Raw genomic sequence first — 15373 nt, 5'->3', positions numbered from 1 at the left:
GATATTACGAGAAAAGTTTTCGTGCGTCGAAAAAGCTTTATCACGCTTCACGCACGAAGGGATATACTTAATATAAATACACTAAAGAAAAATTCTTACGTTTTGTATATTCCATTTAGAAATAAAGAAAATATCAAGAAAAAAATCTCCAAAATAATAGTTCAGTAGCTTGTCAAGAGGTAAATAATTACACCGGTTTTCAAGCTGCAACATTAATCAAGGACTCCAATGCGGGTGTTTAGACAAAATGTGCCTCAAATTCTATAAAATTCAACTGAATTGGTGTAGGTTATAAATTTAATTCACGTTTTCCATTTCTAATGGATGATAAGCGAAATTGTACTCATTCTAAGGCGATTTAAGATGATATATGTGCTCGAATTACGAGATTACCACAGCATGAAATATTTGCCCTTCATGAATTTCGACAACAGCACCTTATGAATTTTTTCAGGCATTCAAATTATAATTTTTAATACTTATGTTTTGAATAAAAAACTAAGTATAGCTTTTTCGTTAGTACCTGGATTAGTACCTTTAGACAGGTGCAATGGAATATTACGAGCAATAAAGAACTCCGCATTGTTTCAAGATTGGTTTAACAAAGTGGTGTCCAATTGCTGAATTTAAACGACCCTCTTGAATACGTAAATTCAAGGGCTGAAATTGACCTTAACCAAGCTATGCAAGAGGTGACATTTCTCTCGCCTGGGCTCAAAGTAAACCACCGGGCAAGGGATCTTTTTCGTTTTGGGGGTAAATGCGACCTTAATGAACCAGAATTCAGATGGATGGCGAGCCTAATTCCTCTTCCTCGCCGGGCCCACGGAGGAACGGACGCATAAATCTCGCCTTCTTCAAGTATCGGCGAGGAGGTCGGCCTCCCGCGGAAGTCACTCTTGGTAATTGCAGGAAACAAGGGGTTCATCCATCGCCCGAATGAGGGTGGACTGCCCCCCCTGAACCCCGTGAAAACCATCGCGGTGAGAAATAACCCCGCTCCATCAAAAATCTTTTCCCTTCCGGATGAGAGGGAAAGAAATGCGAGGAGGCGTAGGAAATGAACACCATCAATAGTGGAGGCCCAGCGAAAAGGAGAGAAAGTATTGCTTCATAAAGGAGATTTTTGCGATAACAGGCAGTTTGCGTAATGGCGTTAAAACCAACGCAAATATCATAACGGAAAGTAAAATAAAATGCCAAAAGTATTTCAAAGAGTCTTCATAAATGGTGAAGAAGCAGGAGCAATAATGAAGAAGCAGAAGCAAGCATGAAGAAGCAGGAGCATTTTGTTCCGTTTCCACTCCATCTCGCCTGAAACCTCAGATTATATTCATAAATGGTAACGGAAAGAAAAAGTGAAATGAGTTAGATTATTTTGTTTTCTGACCAGCCTCATATCTGTAGTTAATTCTCCACGCTTTATAATTTCCTCAACCGGTTCCAATGTTTTCACCTCATTATCATTAGCCGTCTGTAACGATGTGAAGACATTTGAGCAAATTAACAATTGTGGAAAATTACTACAGCTGTTTGTATTATTACTTTCGATGAATTTCCAAGAAGTGAACTCGTTTACAATCAGATCAGCCTCATATCCTTAAATATATTAACTCCGGAGACGTTTGTGACGGATACATTTAAGTGATGCTTTTTTCATTAAACCTCATTTAAGTAGAGGAATATTCCTAATTAAAAAAAAGTCACGGTAGAACAGCATAATGCAAAAGCAATTGCATGAAATTTTATCAATATTATGAATCCCTTATCAGTACTTACCTTCCATTTTTCTCCTCCGCCTTGAAGAAAAACAAATACCTAAATCTTGAATAAATATACCTAAATATAATCTAAATAAGTATCCAAAGAATATTCCTCATTTCATGGGAAAAATTATCTATGTTAAAAAAACTAAATTACCATGTTATTCAAGTATCTGATGTTTAATTTCTCGCCATACAGCATAATTTCAATTTCGTTTTGAAGGTTTTCTTTGCCAAACATCAGGAGTCGAATATACTGTAAGAGTGCTGGAGATCCAAATCCAAGCGGAAAAATTCACAATAAGTGGGGAGTTATGTAGTGTGACCGACACTATAACTTGTATGAAATATTATTTCCAAAATGAATGAATGGTCTCGACATTGTGATATTGTGAATTTAATCACATTATTATTAGTCGAGACTGCGCGACAACCTCGCAAATTTTATGATTGCAATTGAAATAAAGTGTATCAATAGATAAAACTTAAAAAAGCAGGGGTGATGCAATGCCTTTACTTGATTTTGGTATTGAAGATACTTCTTTATGCAGTTATTGAGAGCAGCAATTATCATCACCCAAACAATCATCGGTAACGTTGGAAGGACTTAACATACTGTAGAAATTGGTCATTGCAATTTAAAAATACGCAAACATTACAGTTAAAAATTAATTTCAGTTAGCATGTGGTTCGAATACCAGGATACCAACCTACACAAATTCATAATACCAGAATGCCAACGTTAGGCGGTCGTTGGATGATATCACAAGTATCAGGTTCCACATTTTACTCAATCATCTTCTGATTTTCTGCTAGCGAGTTACAAAAAATCGACACACTGCAGAAAAATAGTGGTCCATCACCTTTAAGCCACCTTAAGATACACTGGTTTGTAAAAAGTTTCACAATGGTGTTGTGACATGCATTGAAAATAGATAAAAAATGTACTATCGGGCTATTTTTTCGCAACCTCGACCTGCTTCAACGCTTTCACATTATTTTGAAAAGAACAATGCTTCGAGAGCACAGGTACACAATAATGTTTTTTTTTTCTCATTCAAAAAAGATTCAAAGCAGACGAAGCCAACATAGGTATTATAAATATAATAAAAAAGAACCTGTAAGGCTACACCTATTCTAAATACGTCAAAATCTCACAAAATGAGGAAAAAGATGTAGCTCAGTATAAATGTATTTTAATACTCCTTTGAAATACGATCCTCTAGAGTTCTCATTTTCGGTATCTCCACACAATGCTTTCATAGAATTCGTGGAATGTAAAAAATGAGAAAACTCGAGTCAAATGAAAAAAATAATCTCGTGAGGCATAGAGCTACAAATAACAAACCAAGGCCTAGGTTTAGACATCTAAAAGGGAAAATGTGATAGCATAAAATGGGCCTAGGAAGATTTTATATTATCATGCGAGTGTTGTGTGCCCGCGCAGAATAGTTTTTTTTTTAAATTTCAAACGCTCATATTTATCTTTGAAGAAATAAAATTCTACAGGGGAAATCGGATCAGATTGTCAAAGCTATTTTATACTGACGCAGTAGTAGGAGTATTTTTTATTTATCAGATTTATAGTTTTATCAGAACTTACATTTGGAATATGTTTCTCTACACAAAAGTGGCATGCATAATGTTAGCAGCGGAAATATCAAGGGTAGTAGCCTTCGAAATGTGGTGCTACAGAAGGATGATGAGGAGCAAATGAATCAAACAAGTTAAAAACGTGGAGTCATAAGAAGTCATAGAGTCATAAGAATAGTAGGAGAGAAGAGAAGCCTAATGAAAACCATGATCAGAAAACGGAACAACCTCATAGGCCATTGCTTGAGATATGATGGTCTGTTGACGACAATCGTCGAAGGACAAGCGGATGCTATGAACGGAAAAGGCTGGCTTTGAATAAAATATATGAGTCATGTAAAGAAGGATGCGAAAGAGAAGAAATACGTCGGTGTGAAGAGATTAGGGTGCGTTCACGTAGACCGCCGGTTCCCGCTGCCGACAGCTCGGCGCCGATAAGTGCGAAAAGTTTGCGTTGTTTCATAAGTGTCTATTCACAGAAAAAGCTCGTTCGGGCTTGTCGGCGCCGGCTGTATGCACCTACCGGCTACCTAGAATGTTTGAAACGTTATTTCCAGCGCCTACAACGCCGGCAGACTCCAAATGTGGTTAGGTTTTCACTGCTTTTCAACTCAAGTGGCCAAGTGAATTGTTTTATTTAATTAATGCGCTGTTAAAATTTAATTAATAAGCTGTTAATAATTTTCATTTATGACGGTTACATTGATTATCAAATAACTTTTCGTGTATAATTGACAAGCTATCAAATTTTATGACGGTGATAATAAATTTTTTTTGTAGCTTTTCCTTTTCATTAAATATGAACTTCAATACTGTATTTTTATTAACAAACTCCGATACCAGGACATGCGCGTATTCTGAGCTTAAAAAATTCTAATAAAAAACTTCATCGTCACTTGATTAGGGCATATCGACAACTGAGGACTAGAACATGTTTCCAGCTTTTTTACGTTAAAGGTCACAACGTTTCGACGCTTTTAAGGGCTGGAAACAAGCTGCTGGTTTTCAGGTGCTTGTAACCAGCGTTTTACGTGAACGATCCCTTAGGTCATAAGAGAATTAAGTGAAGAGCTGCGTTAAACGAAACTTGCTGATTGATTGTTGACGAGTGATGATGATGATTTTTGCAGTCATGTGGGTGCTTTTGTAAGCCACTCTTTTCGTCAGCATTACAATGTCTTACAAAAAAAATGGACACTGTTTCAACCTTCCGAGAGATACGTCGGGCTCCTCCTAGTAACTCCTAGGACGGACTATGCAAGCGAGTGACAAAATAGATGAGGGATGCCAAGACTGCGTAATCCTACTCCTTTGAGCCCTTTTGGCGGATCCGCAGCGGACGGAATATGAAGGATTGGGCGACACTCGAAGGAAGACCGACTTGTGGGATGTTTACACCGGTAAATCTCCCGCCTAAGTCTCGAGCTAACACACACGGTCCTTTCACAAACACCCGAAACCTAAGTTTCCACACCGTCGGCTCGTCGACTTGTACAAAGACACTCCTTGACTAATTGCCCCGCGATCAAACAGTTTAACTCCTCCTAGCCAAGGAAAAGAATTTCACGCTTTGAATTGCTTCCCCTACAAGTCTCCTACCTCTCGAGAGGATCCTAGGGAAACCTCGGCGACAAAAAATGAAATCCGTGAGCGCATAAGAGCGGCGCGCTTCTCGCACCTCGTCATTTTGACTTCCGAGAAACTCAAGTTCCATTCAGATCCACGGCCGACCATGAAATATTCGAGCGCTTAAGATAGGCATTCCTTAGCTGCTTAAGATGCTTCGCTTTCACTTGATCGGTATTTTTTTATTGCTTGTCTAAAAAGCTACATTACTCACATTATTGCGATGGGAAAAATCTCACCTGGACCAGGAATCTATTCACAAACCTTTACCTTTCCTTGAGCAAAATTCCACTAAGAAAAAATCATTCTCCTTGACCGGGATTCCGGTCATGGCGAATGATTTTTTCAATGTAGAATTTTAGCCCAATTTGTGCATTGCGGGTGACTCCGTAAAGTTATCACCGTGGCAAGTCCCGTTATATTTAAATTATTTTGGCATTCCGTTCAAAGCCAAGGGAATTAAGATTTTTGGATAGCATAGTAGTCTGCGCAGTGCCTAAAAAAGGTAAAAGGTCCCTGATTCGACACCCGGTCAATGAGAATTTTTTTTACAACGGCAATAATGTGAACTTCACGCTGTAGGCTTGATATACGTATGTCTGAGAAATCTCACACAATAATTCAACCCGAAAGTCGGTTTAAAATAGGGGTGAACAGACCCCAGATTAAGACGAGAGAAATTCATATGATCAGGCAAAGGGGCCCATTTCTATTCCCCATCTTCCACTTCCAGGATTTTCGCTTTTGAGTGTCCGAAATTTCAACAGGATTCCTTCGGTTCCGGGTAAACCTAATCGTTCTACTTACTAAGCTACCACGCTTTGGAAAACGTAATTTATCACTACGGAATTTTTCAGGACGCGAAGAAAAGTCATTTGCCCGTGTACGATGAAATTTCTTGAAATTTTTGGATAAGACACGCTTTTGCACGAGAGAGTTTTAATGGAGATCAATGACATGTCAACACACGCTGAAATATGAGTTTTTAGCATAACTGACTTTAACAAAAGGTGACAAAAAAATTCGGAGGGTATTTCCGACTGAGCTCCTGGCTACGTCACATGAGTATGAGAGGGTATGGTGTGGGTCGTTTTAGTATCACCCTAAGAGACTACAAGGATTTTCCACCCCTATCAATAGCTTAAATATTTTTATTACATACGTATTAACCTAAAACCGAATATAAACACAAGTTTTTCTTAGCCCATAGGTGAACCCAATACTTCCAATTCTAATTACGAAAAGTTTCAGCATGGCGATTACAACACCACAAAACGGAACTAAAAACGAAGGCTGGTATTTACACTTCGTTTGAGATGCATAACTAACTTAATAACGGCCGGTATTCTGGTCATATATTTTGCCTAAAATCATCTTGTTCTAAAAATCACAATTAGCACGTTAAGTTGGTGTATGAATACCGGCCGTATTTTGTGTATTTTATGAATTATTCCTCATTTAAAATACCACTATTATTTTGAAATTCACTGGGTGCGCAGAGTAAACAGTAGTCGAAATGCTAGCAGTAATTGCTTGAATATTTATAAACCGAGAAAAATACAGTAGGTACAGAAAGATTTTGAAATTTTAGAAACTGACGATTGATAGTATAGAAAGATGAGACTAGGAATCTAAAAATTTTATAATAATGCAAGTAATTGTATTGAGGTGGCTCGCAGGGTATTATGTAGATGTAGATGTAGAAGTATTGAATGATGAAAAGCTTCGATAAAAAAACGGTTACCTACGAAGGAATTTATCCTACAGAACCTTATGCATGTTCTACAGATGGAAGGTTGATAATCTGCCATGTACGTTCATTATCCTGTTCTGACAAGGATTCAGCATTTATGCTACCAAATATACAGGATTTTCAGCCAAATGGTCTTCCCCAACCCTTCCCTACTTGGTCGATTCCACAAATTTCCCCAATCACAAGAGATAAACCGAGGGCAGAAGGAATCGGCAAAGTTATTTGAAAAGGACCGCGGCCACATGCTGCGCGAGGCGATTGGATTCTACGCTAGCGATGAAGGTGGCCGATCATCCAGCTTGCGGTTCGTTCTGCACCGACGAGTCCAGTCGCGTGCGAGGCCCGCTCATTCATTCCAAGCGGGCGGCGCGTGGTTCTTTCGTGGGAATAGAGAGAGAGAGAAAGGGAGAAGTGCGCCGCCGGTCGATATATATAGCGTCCCTTAGGGACAATCGCGCCGGAAACTCTCGCACGGACTCGTAAACATGCGTAGGAATACGAAGTCGAAATCGAAAGCGACGGATGAGTGGATTGAGAGAAGGGGTCTCAACGGAATAAATTACTCGCATCAAAAGACGGATTTTCGAAAAGCCCTGAAAGAAGACGAAGAGAGACAGAGAGAGGCTTAGACAACGCGACGGAATCCCGTACTGGGGTGGGTTGCCAAGCTGGTTATAAAGGGGTGGATTCTGATTCATATCCATGAATGCAGGGAGGGAGAAAGTGGATGATACGGGACAGTCGAGGCAGTGAGCGCTACATCGGTGAAATGAAATGAAACGAAACATCCGTCGACGTTTCCTTCCGACGTTCTCCGAATGTCGAAGGATCTGGGAAAGTACAAGGGTACAAAATGGGAAAATCCACTTCTACGACTTCCACGAGCAAGGTTTGTGATCATCAGATACAAGGGTGCATTTTTATGGTATAGTTTCAACTTAGCACGAAAGAATAAACATGAGAGCATCAATAAATAATTTAAAATCAAACTAATACTTTGGAAAATTTATGGCATGTGGTAAACAAAATAAGAGATGGACAAAAAAATTGGAAAATCCACTTCTACGACTGGGATGAGCATGGTGTTTGATCATCAGTCTATCAGATACCAGGATATATTTTGGGAGAATCTTTCAACTTAGCACGCATGAAGAAACATGAAAGAATTAATCAATTATTGGAAAGCGAACATATGCTTTCGAAAATTTAAGGCAGGTAGTTAACATCAATAAACAAACCTTCGACTCCTTTCTGAGTTTCGAAGGTTAAGAGGGAGTAGAATCTAAAACATAATTACTACTACATAACGGATAAGGAAAACTTTGTGACCATTTCCATCACCTGGTTGCATCTCTGAACATAAAAAAATATTTGTACGAATAGCATAAAATGCATAAATCCTTAGCCAATCACCTATCTATAAAAAATACCCTATGCCATCAGAAGGTCACTTCTTTCTAGTTCTCCATCTCCTTATATTATTAAAGTGAGGTGTTGCAAAAACGCTCAAAAAGAGAATTTGTTGATTAAAAATTGCAATAATCTTCAAGAATGATGGGTCATTCAAGGCCATTCATAAATAAATACCATAAAACTTTGTAGAAATTTTAGAGTTACATTGAACGAGTTTCATTCACTTGACATAACTTACGGTCATCACGAATCCTCATTTTACGAGTTTTTAGAGTCATAACATGCCATTTTTTTAAAGAGAAGAATTTTATAAATTTCTCCATAGAAATAATGATCTCTCACACGTCATATACGTATTAAAAATAGGTTATGTGTATTATAACCAAGCACCTACATACGCAATATTCAATAGTAAAATATAGTTCACCTAGCAATTATAGCAATTTGAAATCGGGTTTCAACTCTCAAAAATGCATCTATAATATTATGAATTGGTACCTAACACACACACATTCCTTCTTGAGGGTACAAGAAGAAGTCTGATCATCTTCACCATAGTAGAATAATAAAGAAACAACTGAAGCGGTTACAATTACGTAAGAGAGAATTCTAACACATCGCTTATTCGTTATTGCATAGGAAATTCAGCTATGCCACAGTTTTGAATTGAAGTAGATTTGTATGATTCATTTCCTGAGATTTTAATTTTTCAATAATTTGAAAAGTATGTATTCATTGAGGTCATGGTAAATTTTTGATGATTTAACATTATTAATGCTATGAAAGCAAAATTACGCATAATATAATACGGAAAAACAATATAGCCATCTAAAAGTTTTTCTAAAGATCACGTCTTTTGTGAGAACCACAAGAAATTCATTCAGACAGGAGAGAAGTATTGAAGGTTTTATCACACCAACGCAAAGGGTGGCAAATCCTAGCGATAATGTTCTTTAATGTCTAAGATTTCCTGACGCGTTCACGTTTTTAACGTGAAACATAATCTAATGCGGTACAATCACTACGTTAAGCGCAAGAGGAGACCGAAGGACCGTGTCATTTGGGGGAAATTTCCAGCCATTCGTAAACAGATAGGAGACAGTAAGAGAGAGAGAGAGAGAGAGAGATGGAGAGGAGGGGGAGGGAGAGAAAACAGCCGACTTCACTGGATTATCCAACAGGGCACACACTCCCTCAAACGGTCTCCACTCTCATTTACGTCCCTAGGGCCACATTTCCCGGATTCCACATCAAAGCGGAGTCCATTCCGCCACAACCCTTATATAGCGCGGCGCCCGAAGACCAGCGGAACGAACACACAGACACGCACACACGATCTAACGAGGTGCATTACCCCGCGGCAACACTTACCAGAATTCCACGTCTCCACTCTCCCGTATTACGATGGCCATAAAGTCGCCCGCCATGTCGTCCCTCTCGCCGGCCAATAGGATGATCCCGTCCGAGGCTCCTTCGTCCGGCCGGAATTCCAGCGACAGCCTCACGGCCTTGTAAGCGTCCTTCAGCGCCGGGAAGGCGACGTAGGATTGGCCGGTGAAATGAGGCGTCACCACCGACGTCTCTGATGAGATGGGAAGTCGACGGAGCGAGGAGTAGATTGAGGGAAAGGAAGGAAGGAAGAAAGGGGAGAAGTCAGTTAGTGAGGGTCGGCTCGTGGCGAAAATGACACCGATTACAATTGTGCATTGTAACGCACACATATATGAAACACAATAAAACCTTATCCTACTAATATAACCACTGATTATAATAATAAAATAACTAATAATAATAAATACCATCCTCCAATGCTGGAATAATTAAAATTATAACTGCTTTGAGAATTAATTGCATTTGCATGATTTAATTTTTATTGCAATCATTATAACGACTCGAACCGCTGAATACAACAAACAATTATTAACCTTTCAGCTTGAAAATACTGGGTAAGCATTCTCATAAATTGCTATTCAGCAACTTTTACATTTTCCGCAAAGCGGACTTAAAGGGTGTTTTTATACTTTCATCAGCATAATTAATATTCCCTCGTTATACTCGTAATAAACAGTTCTTCAGATGATTTAAACAGCTACAGAAATGCTACAATGAGAAATGAAAAATAGTAGCTGGTATATTCCTCGTGCGGAATACCCACCGTAAGTATACTACTGTTGCACATGAAACATAATCTTTCCCGATAAATTAAAAAGAATAAACATAATTTTTTTAGAAAAATCTGACAGGTGTTAAATAGCTTGGTCAGCTGTTAAGTTTACCAACCTAATATTCATCCAAATCAATTCACGAAACTTAACTGCAGCGTAAAAATACTAAATTTTAATACAAAGTTATCTATTGCAAAATCACATAAATAAAAACTACTTTTGGAAGAGTGTAAGGAGAAAAATGCTTGAGAAAAGTTATAATAACAGAAGAATCAACCCATCCTCAAGTTATACGCGGAGCAATGCTACAATATAAATGTTAGATAAACACAAAAAAAACTTTCTAAGATATCTATAAGAATACAGCCACGAAGGATAGACTTATGATGAAATTTACGCGATTCCAGTAATGAGTCAATTTTTAAATTTCACGGTACTTCCGCTGCCGCCTGGGGGAAATATAATAGCCTGTGCCTCTTCTTCAGCGAAAAAACTGCTTCTCATGCCGATTTATTCCAGCTCAGTCGTTTTCTATGATAGCGAACGGACGAGACTTCACCATGCCTCCCCTCACGTCGTTGGTAGAATGAGAGAAATTCCTTCCAGAACGTTCCACGCAAAAGGAAATAAGGGAGTTGTAAGGATTCCGTCCAAATGACGGGAAAATTTCTCGTCGAGAGACACCCTTAAAGGAGGCAAAAAAACGAATGAATCTTGATGCTTGGCGAGAAATGAAGCGTAAAATAACATCAGGATGGAGAGAGAGAGAGAGAGGGGAAAAAATGGCTCTACCCTCGACCCTCGTAGTAGTAGTGAGGGGTCCAATTAGAATCACAACCGCCCAGCCCCGAGGCATGCAAATTCAATGGATTCCACGAGCTGTCTTGACTCGCTCGAATCGAGCTTTTCCTGCCCTAAGAATTGGAGCCAAGCTGCCGTTTGGACAGGAAAAAAAAAAACGTTTGCAGAAATCAATGTTAATCATGGCGTTTCAAACAACGTAACCCAAAAGTTTCAGGCGCGTAAATAAAATGAAACAATGACACTGCCTCGGATGCGGTTTGCAATGGAAACTTGAGAGAATTTCATTCACCGCCTCTCTGGTCCTTGGGAATGAACACGACTACCTTCGGCTTGCTGCTTGCATACCGATTACTTCCTCATGAACGGTGAAGCTGAATCGGCACTGATTGGAGTACACATTTATGATACAACGGTAGGCAAATTAAGGCCAAATTTCGTTAAAAAAGGAGACCAATGGGATTAAGAATAAAAATAGTTTTTTTCCCACTTCTCCTGACCTATGTATTTAATATCACTAGGTATTAAAGGACCTTCCTTGTTACTGTTTAAACAATAGCCACATATTTGACTTTGAGAATAATAAAATTTTAGATACTCAATGAAAATTATTTAACAAAAAGATTTTTACAGAAATAGTATGTATTTCCAAAACAAAAAATGAAATAACAGGCATAAAACATTTAAGCAAAATTTATAATTATTTAATTAATCAAAATAGATAGGTTAGCATGCATTGTATTAGCTTAGTTACCACCAATAAACATTGAAAAAAGATATGACAAAATTCTAGTCTCTTCGTTTTTGTTAATTTACATCCGAGTGTTTTTTAAAATTATTTTATAGTGAAAAAATAGCTGTAGTATAGTGAAAACATAGTGCCATAGCCATTTATTATGTTTATGTATCCAAATTATATACTCATTTTCATTTCCAGCCCTGATTTTGGCTTATAAATAACTCAAGCGTTGGCAAAACTTGCATTTCAATTTTAAGACTTACGATCCAAGATTCAAATTTGATGTTCCGAATAAATACCTATTTAGGAGCAGTGTTCGAGGAAAAATTTTGAATTGAAGGATAAAAATGTAAACCTTGTCATTAATAGATGATAATTATATTCCCTTGATGCAAAACAAATTCATTAAATTTGATATTGTTTATTCGAATTCGATTTACTATAAATATGATGAAAGCTCGATAAAAGTTATTTCAATCACAATAAAGGCCACAGATACACCCTATCCTTGAAACTCGACAATGTGTTATACAAAGGGGATCTTTCACTCAGACCCGAAATAGTAATTAATTTAAGTATTTGGTTGTTAGAAGTACAAGATAAGCTACGGCAAAACGATCTTCCCCTTACAAGCACCCTCCCAAAATTTTAAAATAAAAAAGAAGGTTTCCACGAACTATCCAAGTGTTATTACGTCATTAAAGTTTTGGACCATACTCTCGTTCAGATAGATTAGCTCAATGAAGGAAGGCATCCCTCATATGATAATTAACAATAAAGAACCACACAAGTGTCGTGCACAAAGCTGAGGCGTCGCTGAGAAGGGGTGAACCGATCAGCATAAAATTTTTGACGTCATCAACTTATCTGCGAACGGGTTAGTCTCCTTGCAATCATTCCGATTTTGGATGGCCGGTAAAAAACCGCCCGATATTTTATCGGTGGAACGCTGCTGGCACATACGCCCGAATTTAATCGGTCAATCGATCACTTACTCGGTTGTCGTAATCCACAGTGGCAATGACCGGCCGCTAAGCGACTTTTTATTTTATGTTTGCGCGTCGGTCAGTGTACAAGCTCTTTGGGATGTGGATTGCCGATATTTTACTGGCCGTCCAAAATCAGTGTATCTGCAGGGAGCCTTAAGACTATCAATTTTTCGTCGCGAACAGCTCGAGAAGAAGGTGATGGATTGAAAATTAGAAAAATAGGGAACGCTTAATTTTTCAAATCTATAACAATCGATGGTAAAAAGAATGGTGTTGGGCCATATTGCGATTTAGTTAACGAATCGGGGAAAAAAATGTCTGACAAATTAAATGCGCTTTACATTCACGAATATAAGCAATCAACGATATTTAACCAAAAACCGAAACTCTTCGGAAGAATCTGTTCGTTTCATTCTCTCCAAACAGCTGGAAAGCTGGTAGTATGGAATGTTGTGTGATGAAGTAGATGTTTCCGTGATCTTGAAAGAGAACGAGAGATCAAATATATAAACCACAGCGATACTAAAACAATGCTTCTGTTTCTGATGGGATTACGCGATCTTAATGATAAGCTTAAAGGGGTAAACAACTGATGGCATCCATAGCCATGAGTGAGTCAGTTGTTCTACCGCGGCCGGGCTGGGCTTGATCAGGAGAGGCTGTTGGCATTATGCAACCCGCATAACATTTGTGTACGACGTGTCACAGAATACAGAACTCGGGCTCTAATTAAATCTATTGCAGGGAGCCTCGTGTCGCCCGGTCGAAGACGGTTCATTCGCTCATCGCCCGCATCCCGGGCGAAATCACGTCCTCAGCATCGATCCAGCAACAATGGTACCACTTCAAATGATGGCGATATTAGATTGGGGCCGCAGGGCGCGCGGTGCCAACGAAAGGATAACTGACATACTATCACACAACCACACCGGCCGCACGCAATATCCACCTACTCCTCATAACATAACTTGTCTAAAGGTACGCCAGAAACTGTATCAGACACGTGAAAATCAATGGTACGACCAACTTAAGGGTGGAGGGCGATATTTGGTGGAACTGCGTCAGAGGAAACATAGTCAAAGACACACTAATATTGAGGGTTACACAAATGTTTTAATCGTCTGACCAAGGGTTCGATACTACACACTGTGTCACCTATATATATACACCTTTGAGAATGGCATAGGGTGAAGTACCGAAATCTGGGTCAGATCATAAAAAAATTGTGGAGCATACATTATATGTGTACCTGTGATTATGTTCACCGGTACGACCTTGAACGAGCAATGACACAGAAAATTCTGTTTCATTAGTTGAAAGTTTTCACAAAAACTTCAACTAAATAAGTTGATTTATGGCACACCTTTTGTTATTTTCTCATAATTATTTCGAATAGACCCGACAGGGGTTACTCCTGACGTCGTATATTCACATTGTTATTCTTCACTTCATTTACCAACCATTTGACTAATTGCATTAAATTGCCGAGAAAGTAATGCTAAAGCCTCTAACAACAAAATTTTTTCACAGAAAAGAATTTACAGATATGTGGTTTAATTACATATCGCTGACTTATCATATGAATTAAAAACATTTTGGGCTATGTTTCCGCGTTAAATTTTGGGTGGCCCATACGTTTCTCGACCGATGCCTGTCGCTTTATCTAGGGAATCTGAAAACAATTTTCAAAAGACATTCAAATTTAGAGCCCCTTAATGTTTATTTATATTTCAAAGGTTCCTTCATGCCTAAGGTTAACCTCATACTTTGTACATAAACACTTGACTTTTTAAGACAACAGAGGCACAAATAACCTGTAGATTCAATTATAAAAAAAGTCTCGAATAAATTATGAATTCACTAGAACTGCGTTAGTCTAATGGAAAATCTAAACTGGAAGAAACAGAATTAAAAGCTGATACGAGAAATTAATTTCATGACTATGACTTAGAAACACATTTTATTATTTCAGTGGACAATCTTTCGATTTCTTAGAAAACGGAGACGCAAGTAAAGAAAAAATCACTGTGAAAATTGTTTTATCAATTCTCCATTTATGGATTCCATCACTTTTTCAAAAAGGAAAAATTATCACGCGTTTCCCTTTGTGATACTATGTCATCTCTCAAAGTGGATTAAGTTGAAAGCTCCAGGAAAACAAAGGGTACCCACAGGAAAATTTGAGCACTGAAACACTCCACCCACTTAGGCACTTTCCATTAATTAAAAATGTGTTGATCAAAACTTCGATCGATATCCACAGTATCGGGAACATCAACTACGGAAAAGTTATTTTTTAATGAGTTTACGAGGAGTTCATCCAATCACTGCAAGAGAAGATGTGCGATAGATTGTACTCTCAATATCCACAATGGATAAAAGCAGAGAATATTAATTTCTCGAAAAATAAATCATCTTTTTGTCGGTTAAAAGCATGTGACTCAGTTTGGTACAACAACACCTCAAACGATGGAACTGAGGAATAAAGTTATTACCAAACTAATTAAAAAATAGATAAAACAGTACAATCA

The 15373-nt window shown here is 38.3% G+C and overlaps 1 protein-coding gene across 1 annotated transcript in view; it reads right to left on the bottom strand.

Annotated features, from left to right (window-relative positions):
* LOC124157241 (pikachurin-like) overlaps positions 1-15373 on the bottom strand; it is a 520685-nt gene that overhangs the window by 66652 nt on the left and 438660 nt on the right. The window contains exon 4 of the mRNA XM_046531807.1: positions 9520-9730. Coding sequence (XP_046387763.1) covers positions 9520-9730 — 211 coding nt within the window. The remainder of the gene's footprint in view (positions 1-9519; positions 9731-15373) is intronic.

The sequence above is a fragment of the Ischnura elegans genome, chromosome 4 (genome assembly GCF_921293095.1).
Source record: "Ischnura elegans chromosome 4, ioIscEleg1.1, whole genome shotgun sequence".
Lineage (NCBI taxonomy): Eukaryota > Metazoa > Arthropoda > Insecta > Odonata > Coenagrionidae > Ischnura > Ischnura elegans.
This window is presented reverse-complemented; position numbering and strand designations above follow the sequence as displayed.